This window comes from Ranitomeya variabilis, chromosome 1 (assembly GCF_051348905.1).
Source record: "Ranitomeya variabilis isolate aRanVar5 chromosome 1, aRanVar5.hap1, whole genome shotgun sequence".
Lineage (NCBI taxonomy): Eukaryota > Metazoa > Chordata > Amphibia > Anura > Dendrobatidae > Ranitomeya > Ranitomeya variabilis.
The window spans coordinates 311,173,621-311,197,406 of NC_135232.1; the positions used below are offsets into that span (position 1 = coordinate 311,173,621).

Below are 23,786 nucleotides of genomic sequence, written 5' to 3' on the forward strand. Positions count from 1 at the left end.
CCACCCAGACGCAATATATAAAACGTTTCAGCAATATTATCAAAATCTATACTCCCTCCCGCAGCCCCCTTCCCCAACTCGCATCCAGAATTTCCTCAAAGACTTGACATTATCTAAAGTCCCGAATTCAGATATGGCATTTCTTCAAGCGCCAATCAGCTATGATGAAATAAAGGCAACGATTAAAAATTTTTAAAAAAATAAGGCTCCGGGGCCTGATGGGCTCACGGCGCAGTACTACAAAAAACTCGACAGCCTACTCATTCCTCATATACAAAACTTTTGTAATGCTTTACTAAATGGAGCTCAAATGCCACCTGAATTCTACATTGCCCACGTAACTGTAATTCCAAAACCGAAGAAAGATCACCTTTACCCCAAAAACTATAGGCCTATCTCATTGCTAAACGTAGATTTAAAATTTTTTACCTCTATAATCACAGCCAGAATAAATAAAATACTGCCCACCCTAATCCACCGAGACCAGGTAGGGTTCATCCCCAGAAGACAGGGCCCAGACAATATTAGGAGGAACCTTAATTTAATACACTCAGCTAATCACTCCAAGCAATCCTTACTCTTGTTAGCACTCGATATAGAGAAGGCCTTCGACTCAGTATCATGGTCATACTTGTTCGAAGTCCTCGCTATGTTTGGCTTTCCGAGTGGTTTTATCTCCTGCCTTAAACTTCTGTATGACCACCACACAGCCTATTTGAAATTACCCTCAAACCAGCCTACCCCTATTAACATTCAACGTGGTACCAGGCAAGGATGTCCGCTCTCTCCAGCTTTATTCGCCCTTGCCATGGAGCCACTAGCGGAGGCTATTAGAGCCAACCCCAATATTACTGGACCTACAATCAGAGGTGACCAATACAAGGCTAGCCTTTTTGCGGACGACCTGCTGTTGTCACTAGTTAATCCCACAATTACACTTCCGAACCTTTTTGTTGCTCTCCATGAATTTGAATTGGTCTCGGGCCTTAGGATTAATGTCGACAAATCTGAAGCCCTGTTCATTAATACCCCCAGGGACACACAAAACAACATAACAGCGCAATTCAAATTTACTAGAAATGAGCAGTACTTAACCTATCTCGGCATCAATCTAACCTCCCATAGGTCGAATTTATTTAAATGGAACTATACCCCATTAATCAGAAATCTCAAATCGGATCTTACCAAATGGTCATCTATGTCCTTATCCTGGTTGGGTAGACTTCACGCCATTAAGATGGTTTCCTTACCACGATTCTTATATGTTTTCAGATCTCTACCCATTCCTCTCCCCACCAAAACGCTACTAGATATCCATAACATGATTTCTAAATTTATATGGCAGGGGAAGAGGCCTAGAATCAGACTTAAAAACATGTTTATTAGCAGAAGACGAGGAGGTTTGTCTCTACCCAATTTTATTTTATACTATAGAGCGGCTCAGCTAGCTCAGCTGATAAGTGCTAATGCGGACAGACACAGCACACGCAGATGGGTGGAACTCGAATCTCACCTCCTGACCCCATTTTCCTTTACCAGGCCTCATGTGGTCGCTGCAGAGGCCCCCGAAGGGGATCCACACGTCAGCTCCTTTTACGTCACACTCTTTGATGTTATGGAGGAAAGAAAGATTTAAACACTCCCTACAATCCAAAACATCCTTAATGACGCATATTTTCCATAATCCAGCTTTCCCGCCAGGGTTGGAGCCTCGCCCCTTCCACTGGTGGGTATCTAGGGGTTTAAATTACCCTTAAACATCTTACTTCACCATTTAACATTCTACTCACCAAGCAAGAGTTCATCCAGAAGTACTCCCCACCAAACTCTGAAATATTGCGTATCATCCAAATTTTCCACTTTGCCGAACAAATATTGGAACATGGAGTCACCCACCGCCCATCGGGTTATGAGCAAATATGTTTGAATGACCCATTGGGCAGGGGAGCTATCTCTTTAATATATTCGAACTTGAACGCAATACCAGAGGATGTAAAACTTAAATATATGATACAATGGGAAAGTGACTTTAATAAGACAATGTCCCCATTGGAGTGGCAAAAATGTTGTTGCTCTCTCACTAAGGGCAGTCTCCAAACCTCTATAGTTGAGACATCCATCAAACTTCTACATAGAACATATTTAGTTCCAAGCAAGCTACATGTTATTTACCCAAACTTATCAGATCGGTGTTTCAGAGGGTGTGGTGCCCTGGGAGATCTGAAGCACACGTGGTGGGATTGCCCGGTAGTTTCCACATTTTGGTCTAAGATCAAGTCTATTGTAGAGGAGTTATATGGTGGGGCGATTCAGTTGGATGCAACGGTGTTCCTACTGGGGGCCAGATACCCGGGCTTCTCCAACAAACTTCATAATTTAGTCAACCAACTGTTCCTCGCCGCTAAGCTACACATAGCAGCGAAATGGAAAACAACTACCCTATCTCTTTCCTCAGTAATTGACAAGATGAACACTATCATGCTATGTGAACGAATACAAGCTACAAGAGAGGACTCTTGGGAGCCTTACTTTCATTTATGGAGACCATGGATTGAAAGAAACCCTAGCAGTAATCTTGACCAAGTCTTAACACTATCTCTATGAGGCCAATTTAATATCCGATAGTTTTTATTAGGCTTGCTCCTTGTACCTGACCATTGACTGATTGATTGGTAATACCCTGATGCAGTAATGGATCTCCTACTCCCCCCCTCCCCTCTTGTCTTCTCCAATTACCTGTCTTTGTCTAAGTGTTTAATTGCATTGTTTAAATACTGTTAAAATTAATCTGGAATTTGATTATATTCATGTATATTCCCCTGCGTGGGATTTTGTTGTGAAGCTTTCTTAATTTTTCTTGGAAAAATAAAAACTTGTTGAAACTAAAAGGGAACTCAAGCAAATTCACTTATCTCTAATGAAAACTACAAATCCCAGCATGTCCTCGCAGTCTGGAGCCTTCATGGCAAGCAATTCTATATAAATTTTATAACAGGTATCTGACCTCTGCACAGATGTATTGGGTATACATATTCCTGAGAAGGAAGGAATCCAGTACAACCATCCAAAGTTAAAATCCAATTTATTCACAAGCCATTAAAAACAAGGATCTAAAGAAAGCGTATAAAACCTTACGTGTTTCCTGTATGACTAAGGGCACCTGCGTTGCACGAGGTTTTATGCGATTTCTTTGGATCCATGTTTTTAATATAGCTTGTGAATAAACTGAATTTTAATATTGGTCGGCCGTGCTGGATTCCCTCCTCCTCTTCATGGCTGTGCCTCATGGGCAGAAGCTGCACCCTCCACATATATTTCCATCCTGGACATTACTTCAGTGTGGGGAGTGCCATTCATTTTCCCTATACATAATCCTATTCTCACTGTCACGCTGCAGCTATGCAGGTAACAAACTTCCACTAGATGGCAATAGAGTGGAAAGATATTAACAAGTCTGCAAGAGCAGACCTGCAGTGAAGCTACCACCAGGTGGCAGCAGAATAGTCAAAACCTAGACCGTCACACAGTACAAAGGGAAAAAACAGGCAGAGATTCAGTGGAGAGCCAAAGGGTCAAAACCAGACAAAAGACAGGAGTACCAGGGACCAGAGGCACAGTTGAGTCAGAGTCAAAGCGGAGTCAAACACTGGGAAATCCAACAGCAATCAGGAACACTAAGGCAGGACGGGCAGGGAAGGAGAAATAGACACGTGCTAGGTCAGAAAGTGCAGCAGGACCAATCAGGGTACTACCACAGTCAGATACACACGCCGTACGCAGAAAATATAACTGACACCGCCTGCAGGATGCAGTGGAGCTAAATAGCAAACCTGAACCCAGAATGAGGCAGAGCAAAGTTAACCCTTGACATTATCAGTTTGGGAAAAGAGCAGACAGGACTCAAAACCCAGACTGGATCATGACACTCACTCAGCTTTTTAGTAAGCGATTTCAGAAAGTCTAGAGTGAGAATGGATGAACTTACAAAACAAAGACTCCACGCTGTACTACATAAGTCAGAATTTTATTTTTGGCTGAAAGTACAAAACAATTGGAAGAAAAGTTAACATTTTCTGGGAGAATCATTGTAACTTCTAAATGGCTCTGCATTCCATTCATTCGCCAAAATAGCAATATTAAAATAATTCCCAAATTGACTTGTTTAGTCCATTATTTCACACTATTATACCAAATGCTTTCAATAATGTGCTGCTGGGATGGAAACTTAAGCATAATAAAAACTGGGATGAATTCGTTTCAGCGGTGGCTGAAAAATCCTTGTGGATAATTATACTTGAAAGGCTTCATACGGCTCGGTCCCCTGTGGCAAACAAAAGAGAATAAAATGTAAATGAAAATGAAGCTCTAAAGAATACAGAATTAAATCCCATTCGAGAAATAGGGGCTTCTTTATTTTGTTTTTATTAGTGTGTTACAAGTCAGTTGCAGAAGGCTGCATTACAGTCAGAACACTCAAACCCTCCATTTATGAAACCAGACTTTGATCACTGTAGAACCCTAATGGTATTTTAGATCTAAGAAAAATTAATAGTAACACTATAGTAATTCCCCCTGAATAATTACATATCAAAAAGGGGAAGTGTGCCCTTCAAATTCCATTTTTGCTACACAGATCCCTCAACAAGCTGTTTACAGGGTGCCGACTCTTTCCTGAGACCCCAGAGATCTGCTTTAACAAGTATCAATTCTATACTACACTTTTTATTGGAATCATACGATGCGGAAGTACTGCACAGACAAAACGGGTATTTTAATAAATCATACCAACCAAGTATAAAGTAAACTTTAGTAGTGGAGAATGTAATTAAAGTGAATTTTTTTATTTTTATAAAAATGTTTTGAATAAGAAAATCAATTTAAATTGAGGATTTAACATTGGTAAAGATACAGGTCCTTCTCAAAAAATTAGCATATAGTGTTAAATTTCATTATTTACCATAATGTAATGATTACAATTAAACTTTCATATATTATAGATTCATTATCCACCAACTGAAATTTGTCAGGTCTTTTATTGTTTTAATACTGATGATTTTGGCATACAACTCCTGATAACCCAAAAAACCTGTCTCAATAAATTAGCATATCAAGAAAAGGTTCTCTAAATGACCTATTACCCTAATCTTCTGAATCAACTAATTAACTCTAAACACATGCAAAAGATACCTGAGGCTTTTAAAAACTCCCTGCCTGGTTCATTACTCAAAACCCCCATCATGGGTAAGACTAGCGACCTGACAGATGTCAAGAAGGCCATCATTGACACCCTCAAGCAAGAGGGTAAGACCCAGAAAGAAATTTCTCAACAAATAGGCTGTTCCCAGAGTGCTGTATCAAGGCACCTCAATGGTAAGTCTGTTGGAAGGCAAAAATGTGGCAGAAAACGCTGTACAACGAGAAGAGGTGACCGGACCCTGAGGAAGATTGTGGAGAAGGACCGATTCCAGACCTTGGGGAACCTGAGGAAGCAGTGGACTGAGTCTGGTGTGGAAACATCCAGAGCCACCGTGCACAGGCGTGTGCAGGAAATGGGCTACAGGTGCCGCATTCCCCAGGTAAAGCCACTTTTGAACCATAAACAGCGGCAGAAGCGCCTGACCTGGGCTACAGAGAAGCAGCACTGGACTGTTGCTAAGTGGTCCCAAGTACTTTTTTCTGATGAAAGCAAATTTTGCATGTCATTCGGAAATCAAGGTGCCAGAGTCTGGAGGAAGACTGGGGAGAAGGAAATTCCAAAATGTCTGAAGTCCAGTGTCAAGAACCCACAGTCAGTGATGGTGTGGGGTGCCATGTCAGCTGCTGGTGTTGGTTCACTGTGTTTCATCAAGGGCAGGGTCAATGCAGCTAGCTATCAGGAGATTTTGGAGCACTTCATGCTTCCATCGGCTGAAATGCTTTATGGAGACACTGGTAAATGGTTTACTGACCATGGTATTACTGTGCTCAATTGGCCTGCCAACTCTCCTGACCTGAACCCCATAGAGAATCTGTGGGATATTGTGAAGAGAAAGTTGAGAGACGCAAGACCCAACACTCTGGATGAGCTTAAGGCCGCTATTGAAGCATCCTGGGCCTCCATAACATCTCAGCAGTGTCACAGGCTGATTGCCTCCATGCCACGCCGCATTGAAGCAGTCATTTCTGCCAAAGGATTCCCGACCAAGTATTGAGTGCATAACTGAACATTATTATTTGATGGTTTTTTTGTTTGTTATTAAAAAACACTTTTATTTGATTGGACGGGTGAAATATGCTAATTTATTGAGACAGGTTTTTTGGGTTATCAGGAGTTGTATGCCAAAATCATCAGTATTAAAACAATAAAAGACCTGACAAATTTCAGTTGGTGGATAATGAATCTATAATATATGAAAGTTTAATTGTAATCATTACATTATGGTAAATAATGAAATTTAACACTATATGCTAATTTTTTGAGAAGGACCTGTATTACAGCACCACTCCAGCGCTTTTGTATTACATTTTTATTGCAGTACTGGAGTGGTGCTAGTAATCTAAGGTACCTGCACTTAGTCTTACCACACCTTTTAGAAGCCGCTTCAGACGGTCTCCAGCAGTATGTTGGAGCGAGTCAGAAAACGCTTTTTTAAAACAATTCTATGAGAGCCTGGTTCTGGCTCTCATAGCCTTGCCCTGAGAGTTTGTGACAGTTACCTTTAAATTCTGGTCAGTCAAAAGATGCAGCCACAAGATGGTAGCAGAGGACTGGAGTGGTGCTGGGTAGGGCTAAAGACTGCAGCTGGTGAATAGAATACTGGGTGCAGGGATGGTACGCTAGAATCACCACTCCAGTGGTGAAATTAAAAAAATAAAAATAAAAAAACAACAACACTGGAGTGGTGCTTTAACCCCTTAACAACAAGAGGTATTTTTGGTTTTGCATTTTAATTTTTTGTTCCCCAACTTTCCAGAGCCATAACACTTATTTTTGGTCAAAATGGCCATGTGAGGGCTTGTTTTTTGCGGGACAAGTTGTACTTTTGAACACCACCATTGGTTTTACCATATTGTGTACTGAAAAACGGGAAAAAAAAAATCCAAGTGTGGTGAAATTGCAAAAAAAAGTGCAATCTCACAGCTTTGTGGATTTATTTTTTTTTTTTAACCATGTTCACTAAATGCTAAAACTGACCTGCCAAAATGATTCTCCGGGTCAATAAGAGCTCATAAAAAAAAAACCTAGACATGTTTGGTGTCTAAGTGGTGAAAAAAAAATCCACCATTTTACGATACCCGTAGCGTCTCCATATTTCGTGATCTCCGTTGAGTGATGGCTAGTGATGAGCGAGTATACTCGTTCGGGTTTTCCCGAGCATGCTCGGGTGGTCTCTGAGTATTTGTGACTGCTCGGAGATTTAGTTTTCCTTGCCTCAGCTGCATGATTTATAGCTGATCGACAGCTTGAATACATGTGGGGATTCCCTAGCAACCAGGCAACCCCCACATGTACTCAGGCTGGCTAGCAGCTGTAAAGCATGCAGCTGAATCAACAAAAACTAAATCTCCGAGCAGTTATAAATACTCTGAGATCACCCGAGCAAAGAGCATACTTGCTCATCATTAGTGATGGCTTCTTTTTTGCGCTCTGAGCTGACGTTTTTATTGATACCATTTTGGTGCAGATACGATCTTTTGATCACCTCGGCAAAAGGGGGCGATTTGAACTTTTACATTTTTTTCTCTTTTTAATATTTTAATTTTTTTTTTTTTTACTTTTGGCATTCTTCAATAGTCTCTATGGGAGACCAGAAGCTGCCATATCCGATCGGCTCTGCTCCATACAGGCGATGATCAGATCGCCTGTATGTTGCAGAAATACTCACTTGCTATGAGAGCCGACCACCGAGGCAACCCCCACATGTACTCAGGCTGGCTAGTAGGCGTAAATCATTCAGCTGCCTGGATAAAAACTAAATCTCTGAGCAGTCATAAAAACTCGGAGGTCACCCAAGCGTGCTCGGGAAAACCCGAGCAATGAGTATACTTGCTCATCACGAATGCCAACCCATCGGTGACCCATGATCACGTGACATCACAAAACAGCTGACATGTGCCGGAAAAGATGTGGGCTCACATCAAAGGGAGAGAGTTGGACATCGGCATACTATTACACCCGATGTCGGAAAGGGGTTAAAGAAGCACTCAAAGTTTTTATCCTCTTAATATATTGCAGTAATCATACTATTTAGGACTGTGTAATTACAATTGCTCATTTTGCCCTTCTATACAGTCATTTATTCCATATTCTATTAGGTCTATGACATCACGTGATTAAAAACAGACTAGCCGAATCCTTCTAAGATCCATGTAGAAACAGGAGGTAAATTTTCCCTGCATGACTCATAAATCACTGCAAAAGTCCCTGGCAAGGAAGGGGGAGGAGTGGAGCAGCTGGGTCAGGAGTTGAAGAGGGGAATGATTTAGACAGGGAGAAGGAACTTCCTGTTTCTACGCAGAGCAGAGAAAAGAGAATTGAGTAGAAAGACAAAATGAGCAATTGTAAGTGCACAGTGCTGTATAGTATGATGACTGCAATATATTAAGAAGTTACAAACTTTTATGGGAGTGTCTCTTTAAAAGAATATATTGATGCAGTGCTTCTCTTGCATAGATACCTTACTAAACGAAGACAGATCTTCTCTGGAGGAAATTCATGTGGACCCTCCACACTGTTATCATGGCATTCAGTCTCTAAATAGACGTCCAATAACATGCACAATCGTTGCAGCTGATTTGTCAGCAGCTGAAACCCTGGGGAAGGGCCGCTGAGTTCCTTGTAGTGGACATTGATTTCACTTTCCATAACCTTTGAAGAACAGAATAATCAGACACCATTACAGATAAATAGCTACTAGACACATACACCTCAAAGAAAATAACGGAAACACTTATACAACACAATGTAACTTCAAGTCAATCACACTTCTGTGAAATCAACATGTCCAGTTATGAAGCAACATGACTTGTGAATCAATTTCCCCTGCTGTTGTGCAAATGGCACAGAGAACAACCCCTTCAAAGGAGTGGTTCTGCATGTGGTGACCACAGACCATTTCTCTGTTCTGATCCTTTCTGGCTGGTGTTTTAGTCACTTTTGCATTTTGTCATTGCTCTCACCCCTAGAGGTACAGTAGCATGAGGCGGTGTCTACAACACACAGAAGTTGCTTAGGTAGTGCAGCTCATCCAGTGTCCAGAGCATGGAGCAGGTACCAGGGGACAGGCAACTACAACAGGAGACATAAGAGGGCAACAACCCAGCAGCAGGACTGCTACCTCCTCCTGTGTGCAAGGAGTAGCAGTGCCAGAGCCCTGTAAAATGACTTTCAGCAGGCCACTAACATCCAAGCATCTGCTCAAACGGTCAGAAACAGAATCCATGAGGGTGGTATGAGGGCCCGACGTCCACAAGTGGGTGTTGTGCTTACAGCCCGACACCGTGCAGGGCCATTGACATTTGCCAGAGAACACCAGGATTGGCAGATTCGACACTGGCGCCCTGAGCTCTTCACGGATGAGAGCAGGTTCACACTGACCACATGTGACAGAGTATGGAGACGTTGTGGAGAACTTTCTGCTGCCTACAACATCCTCCAGCATGACCCGTTAGGCGATTGGTCAGTAATGGTGTGGGGAGACATTTCTTTGCAGGGCCGCACAGCCCTCCATGTGCTGGCCAGAGTTACCCTGACTGCCATTAGGTACCGGGATGAGATCCTCAAACCCATTGTGAGATCATATGCAGGTGCACTGGGCCCTGGGATCCTTGTGATGCATGACCATGCTAGGCCTCATAAGGCTGAAGTGTGTCAGCAGTTCCTGCATGATGAAGGCATTGATGGTACGGACTGGCCCCCCTGTTCCCTAGACCTGAATCCAAACAAAACACATCTTGGACATCAAGTCTCGTTCCATCCACCAACACTGTCCAGGAGTTGACTGATGCTTTAACCCCTTAATGACAAAGGTATTTTTTTGCTTTTGAATTTACTTTTTTGCTCCCCTTCTTCCCAGAGCCATAGAGAGGGCTTGTTCTTTTGCAGGACGAGTTGTACTTTTGAACGACACCATTGGTTTCAACACATTGTGTACTGGGAAACAGGAAAAAAAGTGCGGTGAAGTTGCAATAAAAAGGGCAATTCAACAGATTTTTTTTTTTTTTTTTTTTTACATGTTCACCAAATGCTAAAACTTGACCTACCATTATGATTCTCCAGGTCATAACGAGTTCATAGACACCAAACATGTCTAGGTTCTTTTTTATTTAAGTGATGAAAAAAAAATTTTAAATTCCGAAACCTGTAGCATCACCATTTTTTTTTCATGATCTTGGGCTGGGTGAGGGTTTATTTTTTGCGTGCCGAGCTGACGTTTTTATTGATACTATTTTGGTGTAGATACGATCTTTTGATATTGAATTGAGTTTCATTGCAATGTAGCGGCAATCAAAAAAATCCATAATTCTGACGTTTTTAATTTTTTCTCATTACGCCGTTTAGCGATCGGGTTAATTCTTTTTCTATATTGATAGATCGGGCGATTCTGAACACGGCGATACCAAATATGCGTATATTTGATTTATTTTTTTTTTAATGTGGTGAAAGGGGGCGATTTGAACTTTTATATTTTATTTATTTTTTTACATTTTGAAAAACTTTTTTTTTTTACCGTTGGTATGCTTCAATAGTCTCCATGGGAGACTAAAAGATGCACTTGTCCAATCGGCTCTGCTACACAGACAATGATCAGATATTTTTATATTGATAGAATGTTGTACTGCCAATATCAGATTGACACAAAGTGACTTTAATGTGACTTTTTAAGCACAGTGAAACATTTTTTTCTAAATACAACTCGTCTCACAAAAATTAACAACCATACCCTCATATGGCTAATTGACTTAAAGGGGTTGTCCGATCTAAAACTGCAAGTCTGCACTCACTGACTGCAGACTTGTGAATCCTCATATCGAGTGAACTGTGCTGAATTCTCTCAGTGCAAGCGATATGAAGATTCAGATTCACAAGTCTGCCATCACAGAGAATGACTACAAACTTGTAATTTGAGACTTGACAATCCCTTTAAACATTAACCCATTCTCGACATGTGCCATACTAGTACTGGTCGGCGCTCATAGCAAGTGAGCATGTCTGCTACATACACACCGGCGATCTGATCATTGCATGTATGTAGCAGAAGAAAAGCAAAGTAGTGCAGCTTCTAGTCTCCCATGGAGACTATCGAAGCATGCAAAAAGTAAAAAAAAAAAAAAAAAAGTTTTTCAAAATTTTTTTTTAAAAAGTTTAAAATCACCCCCCTTTTGCCCCATTCAAAATAAAAACAAAAAAATATACACATGTGGTATTGCCACATTCAGAATCGCTCGATCAAAATATATGTATGTATCTATCTATATATATATCTCTATCTATCTATAAGAATTAATCCAATCGCTAAACGGCTTAACGAGAAAAAAAATTCAAAACATCAGAATTACGTTTTTTTGGTCGCCGCAACATTGCAATAAAATACAATAACGGGCGATCAAAAGATCGTATCTGCACTAAAAACATCATCTCGTCACGCAAAAAAATAACCACCCGAGATTAAGAAAAATGGAGATGCTACAAGTCTCGGGAAAATGGCTCTTATTTATAAAAAAAAAAAAAAAAAATTAAAATTTTGGATTATTTTCTTACCACTTAAATAAAAAAGAACCAAGACATGTTTGGTGTCTGAACTCGTAATGACCTGGAGAATCATAATGGTCGGTCAGTTTTACCATCTAGTGAACATGGCTAAAAAACAAACAAAAATGAAACAAAACTGTGTAATTGCACTTTTTGCAATTGCACTTGGAATTTTTTTCCAGTACACAATATGTTAAAACCAATGGTGTTGTTCAAAAGTACAACTTGTCCTGCAAAAAACAAGCCCTCACATGGTCATATTGACTGAAACAAAGTTATGGCTCTGGGAAGAAGGGGAGCAAAAAACAAAAATGCAAAAACGAAAATAAATCTGGTCATGTCTAACATTTTATTCCATTGGACTTTGGATAAAGACCAGAATGCTGTCCTAAGTATTTTCCTGCTATTGCTTTAAGTGCTTGTGGTGTCTAGTTGCCATTATTTAAAAAGTCCCACTGTCCTTCGAAGTCTCAATATTTTTAATAGTCAACAATCTTCTACTTACTCTGATGTTTTCATCATTTCTGGAACTACGCTCACCCTTCCAGCTGAGGCAAAGACTAAATAATGGTGGGATCAAGCAATAACTAGGGTTAAGAACCACAGCTCCATGTAGTTTGGCTGCAAATAGAAGTTGGACACAGTTAAGACATGTAGCTAAAAATGAAACTGATCAAGAGCCCAAGAAACAATAATTTTATCTCATTACTGAACATATAAGCCTGGGTGACAAACGCCATCAGAGAGATTAAAAAGGTAACCGTTTAGAAAAAGGTATAGTTAGGGAAAAAAAAATAAAAAATTAATACCAGTCATGAGAAATAGGCGGTAGAAGCTACATGCAAATCAGGTTTGGAAGTGCACTGGGGCGTGTCAATGTACTCTGTCTGCTTCATGCAAGTGCATCAATTTAAAAAGTTTTTTTTTATATATTTTTTTTTACATTTCTATATTGCTAGTCCCAATTTTCTTTTACATTTTTCCCCATAACCATCACACTAGATGCAAACATGCACCTCTTACAGCACTTTGCAGAAAGAACTATTCAAGTTTGCAGTTCCAGCAATGTCTTTAGTTCCCTTCAAAAGCCAAGATCACTGTCCAATCCTGTCATTAGTCCAGTGACTTGTTACTGTTGTACACTGTATACATAAGAGGTATTAGATTAAACTTATAAATTAATTCTTTCATGCACTTTTTTCATTTTTCTAGCCAACGATAGCAGTGGATGCAAAAACCTGGTCAAGTATCAATCTTCCCTTTTACGGTGCTGTGTCCTGTGACTTTTTTTTAATCAAGTGAGTTAGTATTGTTAGTTTTGCTGCTAATGGCGAACACCTAAACCCCTCTTTTCCTGTAGTGTTTGTGTATATAGGCTTTTCTTAACCCCTTAATGACAGCCAATACGTCTTTTAACTGACCTGAGATATAAGAGAATAGCCTCCCCATACAGGTGACAATCCAGCAGCTGTCGGCTGTACACTATAGCTGACAACTTGCTGCATCAGCCACAATCACTGTTTACCCCATCCAAATCTGTTTAACCCCTTATATGCTGCTGTCAATAGTGACTACATCATTATAAATGGTTAACAGAGTGTAGGGGCTTCCTCTTTATCCCAATTGGTGCCCTCAGATCATGATTGTATGGTCCTGATGTTTGCCATGGCAATTCATGACCAAATAGTGGCCTTAGGGTACCGTCACACATTGAAATTTTCATCGCTGCGACGGCACGATTCGTGACGTCGCAGCGTCGTATAATCATCGCTCCAGCGTCGTAGACTGCGGTCACACGTTGCAATCACGGCGCTGGAGCGATGCCGAAGTCCCCGGGTAACCAGGGTAAACACCGGGTAACTAAGCGCAGGGCCGCGCTTAGTAACCCGATGTTTACCCTGGTTACCAGCGTAAACGTAAAAAAACAAACAGTACATACTCACCCGTCGGTGTCCTTCAGGTCCCTTGCCGTCTGCTTCCTGCTCTGAGTGCAGCCGTACAGTGAGAGCAGAGCGCAGCACCGCTGTGATCTGCTCTCACTTTCCGGCCGGCACTCAGAGCAGGAAGCAGACGGCAAGGGACCTGAAGGACACCGACGGGTGAGTATGTACGGTTTGTTTTTTTACGTTTACGCTTGTAACCAGGGTAAACATCGGGTTACTAAGCGCGGCCCTGCGCTTAGTTACCCGATGTTTACCCTGGTTACAAGCGAAGACATCGCTGGATCGCTGTCACACACAACGATCCAGCGATGTCAGCGGGTGATCAAGCGACGAAAGAAAGTTCCAAACGATCTGCTACGACGTACGATTCTCAGCAGGGTGTCTGATCGCAGTAGCGTGTCAGACACAGCGATATCGTAACGATATCGCTAGAACGTCACGAATCGTAACGTCGTAGCGATGGAAATTTCAATGTGTGACGGTACCCTAAGAGTCTGCTGGCTGTAGTAATCTGTTCACAAGTTAGAGACATTTAGGTGGTAAAAATACACATTTTCATTTCGGTCATACCACTTTGCATTAATTCCTGTAAAGCACCTGAAGGGTTAATAAACTACCTGACTGCAGTTTTCAATGTCAGGGGTGCTGTTTTTAAAATGGTATCACGTTTGGGGGTTTCCCAATATATGAGACCTCTAAAGTCACTTCAAACATGGATAAGCCCTAAAAAAATAAATTTTGTAAATTTCCTTGAAAAAAAATGAAAAATTGCTGCTACATTTTTAAACCTCCAAAAATGCTAACAAAATAAAATAACATTTTACAAATGGTCCTGATGTAAAGCCGACATGTGGGAAATGTTATTTATTAATGGTTTGCTGTGGTATGACCATCTGGATTAAAGGGATAATCATTCAAACTTAGAAAATTGCAAATTTTTTAAAATTTTTCTCAAATTTTTTATATTTTTTATAAACACAAAACGTATTGACCTAAATCTACCATTATCATAAAGTATAATGTGTCATGAAAAAACAATCTCAAAATCACTGGGATTTGTTGAAGCGTTGCAGAGTTATTACCACATAAAGTGACACTGGTCAGATTTCAAAAATTTGGCTCCGTCACTAAGGGGTTAAATAGCTCATTTGGCACAGAACAGTAGAGAAACAAGTATACGGCAGTCTTCCATACACATAAGATAAGGCTATAAACACTTTCCTATATTCTAATCACATTAATACTTACCGGTCCCTCTTTCAATCATTAGGGAGTAATATAGATGAGTATCCTGTGCTAACCCAAATTCTACAACTTCTTTAGCATAGGGGAGCATCTGTAACACAGAGAAGCAATCATAAATAACAATGTACATCCAAGTATATATGCATCTAAAGCTTTCATAATGAAGCAGGAGTGAAGCAAAATTCAGCAAACCTAAAATTTGACTACACACAGTATCATTCAAATAAATACTAAAGAATGGGCAAAAGTATCCGAGGTAAGCAACATATTTAATCAGAAGAACTATATTTCATTCTAACTGGAGGTTTTTGCCATTATTACACCTACTAAATATTGGGATAGGATCTTGAAGATGGGAATACCCCTTTAAGTATGAGTGTCACGCACAGAAATGTACAAACTTACATGCCTTGGGATGCTATTGAGGTTACTAATGTGTACTGAACATTTCTCAGACAATAATGAATGCACTTGTGCACACAAATAATCAAAATCCGCTGCTGTCAGCTCCTTTTACAATTACCGACCGATGACATCTCAGATGTGCTCGATGGGAGACAAATGCAGAGAGGTTAGTGTAACTGAAATAAAGTAAGACTGGTGTGGCCTTACCTCATGAAGGGTCCTTTATGGTATTACACATGTGGTATCAGATTCGAAGAATGGCGTAAGTAGTGAATCATTCTGTTTTGCAAGTTAAATTGGACGTCACATACCAAGCCTAAGACATCAGAGTCCACACAAACTATCAGAAGGCATTTGGGATACAAGCCAGACATCCAGCTTCACGTGTTCCACTGACCTAATGCCTCTAATGTACTGCTCTCAAAAGGCCATCATGGCAGAGAACACGGCCACATTGTGGGCCGGAATGGAGGCCTATCCTCTTCAGCTACGAGTTCTGCTTTTTTCTTGGTCGCAGTGGTAGCTGCAGATTGGTTTGGAGACTATGTGGGCAACAACATCAAGATGCCTTCACGAGGGAACGATACACTGGTCCTACTACTAGGATTATAGTGTGGATTGGCATAATATATGTTAGCTAGATCCCAATAGTCCTCTTTCCAAATATAGCAATAGCTTGGCTTTACATTGATTTGCTCATTGAACCAAACTTTAATAAGGTTGGTCCTGTATACTATAAAGAATCCATAGCCTTTCAGAGTGCGTGGGGACTTTTGACTGTCAGACAGTAATATATATTTCAGGGATTCATCACCCCGTGTGTTTGATGAATGGTGACAGTGTGCTGTGTATCCGGTATAGATGGACTGGGTTAGGGTGTGATTAATCCTCAATTTGCAGCTTATAACAGGCAAATTGGAGTAAGAGCAGATAAATTAAACGTTGAAGTTGCGCCGCACATACTGAAAAGTGTATACGAGACAGCGGATCTCGATGAAATGCAAGCCCAAGTGCATTACCTCTTCATAACCCAGCCTATTATGACCTTAATGACCTGGCCATTTTTTTGCAATTCTGACCAGTGTCCCTTTATGAGTTAATAACTCAGGAACGCTTTAACAGATCCTAGCGATTTTGAGATTTTTTTTCGTAACATATTGGGCTTCGAGTTAGTGGTAAATTTAGGTCGATCATTTTTGCGTTTATTTGTGAAAAAAACGGAAATTTGGTGAAAATTTTGAAAATTTAGCAATTTTCAAATTTTGAATTTTTATTCTGTTAAATCAGAGAGCTATCTGACACAATAGTTAATAAATAACATTTCCCATATGTCTACTTTTCATGAGCACAATTTTGGAAACAATTTTTTTTTTTGCTAGGAAGTTATAAGGGTTAAAATTTGACCAGCGATTTCTCATTTTTACAAGAAAATTTTCAAAACCATTTTTTTTTTTAGGGACCACCTCACATTTGAAGTCAGTTTGAGGGGTCTATATGGCTGAAAATACCCAAAAGTCACCATTCTAAAAACTGCACCCCTCAAGGTGCTCAAAGCCACATTCAAGAAGTTTATTAACCCTTCAGGTGTTTCACAGCAGCAGAAGGAACATGGAAGGAAAAAATGAACATTTAACTTTATAGTCACAAAAATGATATTTTAGCAACAATTATTTAATTTTCCCATGGGTAAAAAGGAGAAACTGGACCCCAAAAGTTTTTGTCCAAATTGTCCTGAGTACGCCGATGCCCCATATGTGGGGGGTAACCACTGTTTGGGCACACGACAGGGCTCGGAAGGAGCGCCATTTGACTTTTTGAATGAAAAATTGGCTCCAATCTTTAGTGGACACCATGTCACGTTTGGAGAGCCCCTGTGTGCTTAAAGATTGGAGCTCCCAGACAAGTGACCCCATTTTGGAAACTAGACCCCCCAAGGAACTTATCTAGATGCATCGTGAGCACTTTGAACCCCCAGGTGCTTCACAAATTGATCCGTAAAAATAAAATAGTACTTTTTTTTTCCCACAAAAAAATTTCTTTTAGCCTCAATTTTTTCATTTTCACATGGGCAACAGGATAAAATGGATCCTAAAATGTCTTGGGCAATTTCTCCTGAGTACACCGATACCTTATGTGTGGGGGTAAACCACTGTTTGGGTGCACGGCAGGGCTCGAAAGGGAAGGAGCCATTTGACTTTTTGAATGGAAAATTAGCTCCAATCGTTAGCGGACACCATGTCGCGTTTGGAGGCCCCTGTGTGCCTAAACATTGGAGCTCCCCCACAAGTGACTCCATTTTGGAAACTAGACCTCCCAAGGAACTTATCTAGATGTGTGGTGAGCACTTTGAACCTCCAACTGCTTCACAGAAGTTTATAACGCATAGCCGTGAAAATAGAGGATTTTTTGGGTTGCTTACCGTAAAATCTGTTTCTCGGAGCCTTCATTGGGGACACAGGAATCATGGGTGTATGCTGCTGCCACTAGGAGGCTGACACTATGCATAAAAAAAGTTAGCTCCTCCTCTGCAATGTACACCCCACCGACTGGCATTATGAACTTCAGTTAGTGAGAAAGCAGTAGGAGAAGAAAACACAATAAGGTTGAAATAGCAACCACAAACATGAGAACTGTAAACATGAGAACAGTCATAGAACACAGAACAACAGAAACTGAATAATATGGGAGGGTGCTGTGTCCCCCAATGAAGGCTCCGAGAAACAGATTTTACGGTAGGCAACCAAAAAAATCCTGTATTCTCTATCGCCTCATTGGGGACACAGGAACCATGGGATGTCCCAAAGCAGCCCTGGGGCGGGAAAGACAGACTTCCATCAGGTCAGAGGATTCACCACTGCCGCCTGCAAGATCCTTCTGCCTAGGCTGGCGTCCGCCGAAGCGTAGGTATGGACCTTGTAAAATTTGGCGAATATGTGGATGGAAGACCAGGTTGCCACCTTGCAAAGCTGTAGGGCGGAAGCCCTAAGGTGCACCGCCCAGGAGGTGCCGACTGCCCGGGTTGAGTGAGCCTTAATCCCAGGAGTGGGCACTCTGTTCCTGACCTGGTAAGCTTCCAAAATTGCCGTTCTGGTCCAGCGAGCAATAGTCGCCTTGGAAGCCAGTAGGCCTCTACGCGTGCCATCAGGAATGACGAAAAGAGAGCCCGTCTTCCGGAAAGAGGCCGTTCTAGCCAGGTAGATCCTTACCGCCCTGATGAGATCCAGCTTGTTCAACGATCGCTCCAGAGGATGAGTCTGAGCTGGGCAAAAGGAAGGTAGGACGATGTCCTCGTTGAGGTGGAAACCACCTTAGGAAGGAAAGAAGGCGGAGGCCTCAAAACCACCTTGTCCTGTGGATATCCAGGAAAGGTCAGCAAGAAACGGCCGCCAACTCGGAAACGTGCCGGATTGAGGTGATGGCCACAAGAAAGGCCACCTTCCAAGACAAGACTGACAGGGAAACTTCCCTGAGAGGCTCAAAGGGGGGACCCCTCAGCACCTCCAGCACAAGATTGAGATCCTATGGATCCACAGGCACCCTGTACGGAGGGACAGCATGGGCTACTCCCTGAAGGAAAGTCTTGACCTGTGGCCGAGAAGAGAATGTCTTCTGGAAGAGGATGGAGAGCTCAGAAACCTGGTCCTATAGGGAACTAAGTCCTGCCTGAAGGAAGGCTCAAAATGGAAGGAAGGGAAAAGGACATAGGTGAAACGTGGTTGGACTCGCACCAACAGAAGTAAGCCTTCCAGATACGATAGTAAATCCTGGAAGACGAAGGCTTCCTAGCCTGGATCATAGTATGAATCACCCGATCCAAAAGGCCTGATGCTCTTAGAACTGCGGTCTCAACAGCCACGCCGTCAAACTGAGCAACCGAGAATTCGGGTGGCAAATCGGACCCTGAGACAGCAGATTGGGTCTGTCTGGAAGAAGCCAGGGGGCGTCCGCGAGAAGATTGACGATTTCTGCGAACCAAGATCTCCTGGGCGATCAGAATGACCGGCACCCCTTCCGCCTTTATCTTTTTCAACAGCTTGGGAAGCAAGGGCAGGGGTGGAAACAGATAGGGGAGCACGAACTGAGACCAAGGAATGGCCAGAGCATCGACACCCACTGCGAAAGGATCGCGGGACCTGGAGAAGAACCGAGGGACCTTCCTGTTGATTCAGGATGTCGTGAGATCCACATCCGGAGTCCCCCATCGGAGACAAATCTGATTCAAAACCTCCTGATGCAAGGACCATTCCCCTACAGCGAGGCCCTTGCGGCAGAGAAAGTCGGCGGCCCAATTGTCCACGCCAGGGATATGCACCACGGATATCACAGGGACCGTTGCCTCTGCCCAAAGGAGGATCTTGGATACCTCGGCCGAGGCCAGAGAACTCAGAGTCCCCCCCCCGCTGGTTGTCATATGCCACTGCTGTGGCAATGTCCATCTGGATCAGATTTGGCCAACCCCTGAGAATCTTTTCCCAGTGAAGGAGAGACAGAAAGATGTCCCGAATCTCGAGGACATTGATCGTCAGGGATGACTCCTGAGTCGACCAACGACCCTGAACAGTCAGGTGACGAAACACCGCACCCCAGCCGAGCAGGCTGGCGTCTGTCGTCACCACCTGCCAGTGAACTGGAAGGAAGGACCTGCACTGGGAGATGAGAGGTGACGTCAGCCACCAGTTGAGGGACCGTTTGACCCGAGGAGAAAGCCGAACCGGACGATCCAGGGAGAAGACAGACCTGTGCCACTGTGATAGAATAGCCTGCTGAAGAGGTCTTGAGTGAAATTGGGCGAAGGGAATTGCTTCCAATGTTGCAACCATCCTCCCCAGAACCTTCATGGCCGATCGGAAGGAGGGAAGCCGAGGACCCTGGAGAAGGCGAACCTCCCGGCGAAGGATGGATCTGGTCTGACGAGTGTCAAAGAGCATGCCCAGAAAAACGAGGAGCTAAGAGGGAACAAGACAGGATTTCTTCCTGTTGACAAGCCACCCGAAACGGGCTAGAGTGTCGAGGACGATGGACAGACTTTGAGCCTGACAAAAAGGACGGAGCCTTGATGAGGTCGTCGAGGTACGGAAAAAGTACCAGGCCCCTGACCCTCAAGATGGCTATCGGCGCTGCCATGATCTTCGTGAAAACCCTGGGAGCGGTCGCAAGACTGAGCGGCAGAGCGACAAACTGAAAATGCTCCTGAAGTACTGCAAAAAGCAGGAATTGGTGATGTCCGGCGAATATCGGGACATGGAGGTAGGCGTCCTGGATGTCTATGGAGCACAGAAACTCCTGAGCCTCTATGGAAGCAAATACTGAACGAAGAGATTCCATCCTAAAGTGTCTGAGACGAACCCTCTTGTTCAGCAATTTGAGATCCAGAATGGGACGAACCTTGCCGTTTTTTTTATGTACGATAAAAAGATTTGAATAGAACCCTGTGAACTGTTCCTTTTCTGGGATGGGAACGATTACCCCGGATTTGAGGAGAGAAGCTGTCAAGGTGAAAATATATTTCTTATATATCTTTCTGTACTTTTATACTATTATACTGTGAAACAATAAGTTTTTCCTATGCTTGCAGATATAACTGTATTTAAAGATGGCCGCCAGAGCTTAGTTTCGTTTCAGGTTTTAGTGTCCAAAGGGTTAAGCCATTTCCTCAGAAACGAAACTCAGGAATGTGAAGAAAGGGAGGATTCACCAGAAGACGTCAGAACAAATCAGAAAGACTGGATGCTAGCTTAAACCCCGCCTAATGCACGCCTTCCCCTAACACCCAATATAGTATTGTGTATTTTAGAATAAAGCCAGTTGGTGCCATCGCTGCAGACATGTGTGGATGCACGGGGCATTAACTAAGTTTGAACCAGCTACCTGTCTGATTTATTCTTATCCGGTACCAGATGCCCTGCACACATATTAATTTGGAATGACTGGTGAATGAGGATTAATTGTCGTATTACGACCCCGACAATTTTGGTAGCCCAACGGGGGGCGTGGCCAGCGATCCGAGGCCCCCTGGACCCATGCCTGGATGTCTGTGGATGATACCTGTAGTGGCTGACCTCGAGGACTGATCACCCTCTTCACACGGTAAGTGGTGATCATATACACTGTATATGTCACACTTGCTAGTGTCTCAGCCGTTATTGGTTTGTCTGTAGTCTCCTTGGGTCCGGGAGGTGAATGATCGAGTGGTGAGATCAAACGTGATCCTGTGCCACGCTCTGAACCAGCAACTGAGAGACGTCGCATCCTGTGCGACCTCTGTACACCACACCTCCCTCACCGGTCATTGTACTCCGGTCAACCACCCTACCCGTGACTATTGTCTAGTAGTGAAGTGGACTGAAAAATTGAGCCAGTTGTAGGTTGTGGGGCAGCTTAGAGGAAGGGATAGGAGACGCAGCCTCTGTGATATTGTACCAGCTAGGTAATTAAGACGTCCCGAGCAAGGACCACCTGTATTTCTGTGGAGGGCTCTCACTAGGAGACCGCCTCCCGACTGTTTAGAATATCGTGGCAGGATAGTCTGTTAATCGCTGTGTTCAGGTTAGGGACAGAAAATATTGAGCGCGAGGCTCGTCTTTTTCTAATACGTTGAGCGAGTTTCCGTATTGTGGGACACCAGCGTTGATATCGCTGCCAGCGATCCTGAGCTATAGCAGGGCGTAGTATTCTGTGAGCCAGGCTGCGTATCTTAAAGCAGAAGAAGTCAGTGCCCCACAAGTTAGATGAGGATGCTGTGGAAGTCAAGACAATGGTCACGGGAGGGCAAGAGACAGTCAAGAAGCTTATCTGCGAGTTGCGCGAGGCTTAAAGAACAAAGGATGAGAATAGGTTGATGGAGGGGAGGATCAGATAATGTAGAGCCCGTGTTTGGTTATAAAATGCCTGTGAACTGTGACCTTACAGATTGTAAAATGGCCGCCGTGCCACTGATGATGAAAATGCAGTCTCAGCCAGCTCCCTGTAATGGCGGCGGAAAGAGATCTCCAGAAGCGTAGGTGTGTCCTGTTTGTGTTGTGCAGAATCCAACCTGGGTGGAGACCTGCCTTGTGTGTGCGTACGGACCGTCCTTGGGGCTCCGCCCAGACCACGGAGGATTATAGGAAAGTTTTGTAGAAATTAGGTCTGAAAACTGCTGTAATTTGTGACTTTGTAGAGGATACGGAGCTTTGTATCAGTGCTGTGTACTGTGGGGGAGGGGCGAGGCAGACCGCTGCAAGATTTCTTTGTCAGTTCTTCTTCTTTCTCCTTATCTACGCTATGTGCCGGAGCAGGAAGGGGGGCAAAGAGCTGGGCTCAATATTCTCCCTTGTACGCTGAGAAATTCTGTGCTGTTTCTAGTAGTCTTTTTTCTCTGTGTAGAGGAATGCTGTGATCTCTTATCTCTGTGTCCTTGGAATGGAGAGAGCACATACTGTAACGGTGTTCTCTGTATTTTCTCTGGTAGATCTGTGTCCGGTTTAAAGCGACAACATTGTTTTGAAGTATGAAGAAATATTATAATCTGGAATTTGAAAGTGAGATATAGTGCCTGGTTTTATAAGGAGATTTGTATCAGTGTAATTGAAAGATTGGTAAAAGAGTTGAGTAAAGCAAGCAATTAAAAATTTGGGATAGGGGGGGGGTCTCCCTGCTGGATAATATGGTCCCTCCCCAGGAAATTAAGCCTCTACTCCCGACTGTAAACCCTGTGCCCCTTACAGCAATATATATCCTGGATTGCCGAGAAGTTCTATGGGCGTCTTATGGTAGTGTTTGAAGATCTGGGATTCCCATTGTAATAAAAAGCCCATTCATACCTTTTTGTAGTAGACCCGATATTGAGATTTCCACTCCGGATGATGCATTGCAAATAGTAAAAGGTTTTCAAAAGAATTTAGTCCAGCAGGGAAGGAAAGGGGTTAAATCAGCAGCGCTTCTTACTGTCTATGTAACAGACTCTAGTTTCTGCCTCCTCCCTTCGTACACGTGAGTCCAGCTTCACATTCCAATACGCCTTTAACCCCGTATGGGAATTTCATTATCTCCCCAGCCCCGCCATGCAAATTCTCAGATCAAGAGCTTGTTTTAATTAGAGTAGATGACAGACCCAATGAATATACTCTTATAAAACCTATCCCTGTGGGACCTTTCCCTGAAGTTACTGCTCAGTTCGTAATCTTTTCTATATGTTCGGTAAATTTACTGGGGGCAGATTTATTATCACAGTTCCGCTCCAGAATACAATTCCAAGATGATGGTCCTGATAGACCCAGATTCTCCCCCAATAATGCCTGTAGAACCAGTAAAAGTGTTTCTCAAACCTGGTGCCCCTTTTTCTAAAGTCCATCAATACCCTTTGAAATATGATCAGGAGCAGTGTCTCAAGGGGCAAATACAAATGTTATTCGATAATGGTGCCCTGATACCCTGTGTTTCCCCATGTAACACACCCTTGTTTCCCGTTAAGAAAAAGACCC

The 23,786-nt window shown here is 42.8% G+C and overlaps 1 protein-coding gene across 7 annotated transcripts in view; it reads right to left on the reverse strand.

Moving 5' to 3' along the window:
* Positions 1 to 4,008: 4,008 nt before the first annotated feature.
* The window catches only part of THOC5 (THO complex subunit 5), an 83,450-nt gene continuing 63,672 nt past the window's right edge, over positions 4,009 to 23,786 (reverse strand). For all 7 annotated transcript variants that reach the window (XM_077296859.1, XM_077296869.1, XM_077296841.1 and 4 more), the window contains 4 exons: positions 14,923 to 15,010; positions 12,237 to 12,352; positions 8,658 to 8,848; positions 4,009 to 4,321 (listed from right to left, as the gene is read on the reverse strand). In XM_077296859.1, coding sequence (XP_077152974.1) covers positions 4,258 to 4,321; positions 8,658 to 8,848; positions 12,237 to 12,352; positions 14,923 to 15,010 — 459 coding nt within the window. In that variant the 3' untranslated portion in view covers positions 4,009 to 4,257. The remainder of the gene's footprint in view (positions 4,322 to 8,657; positions 8,849 to 12,236; positions 12,353 to 14,922; positions 15,011 to 23,786) is intronic.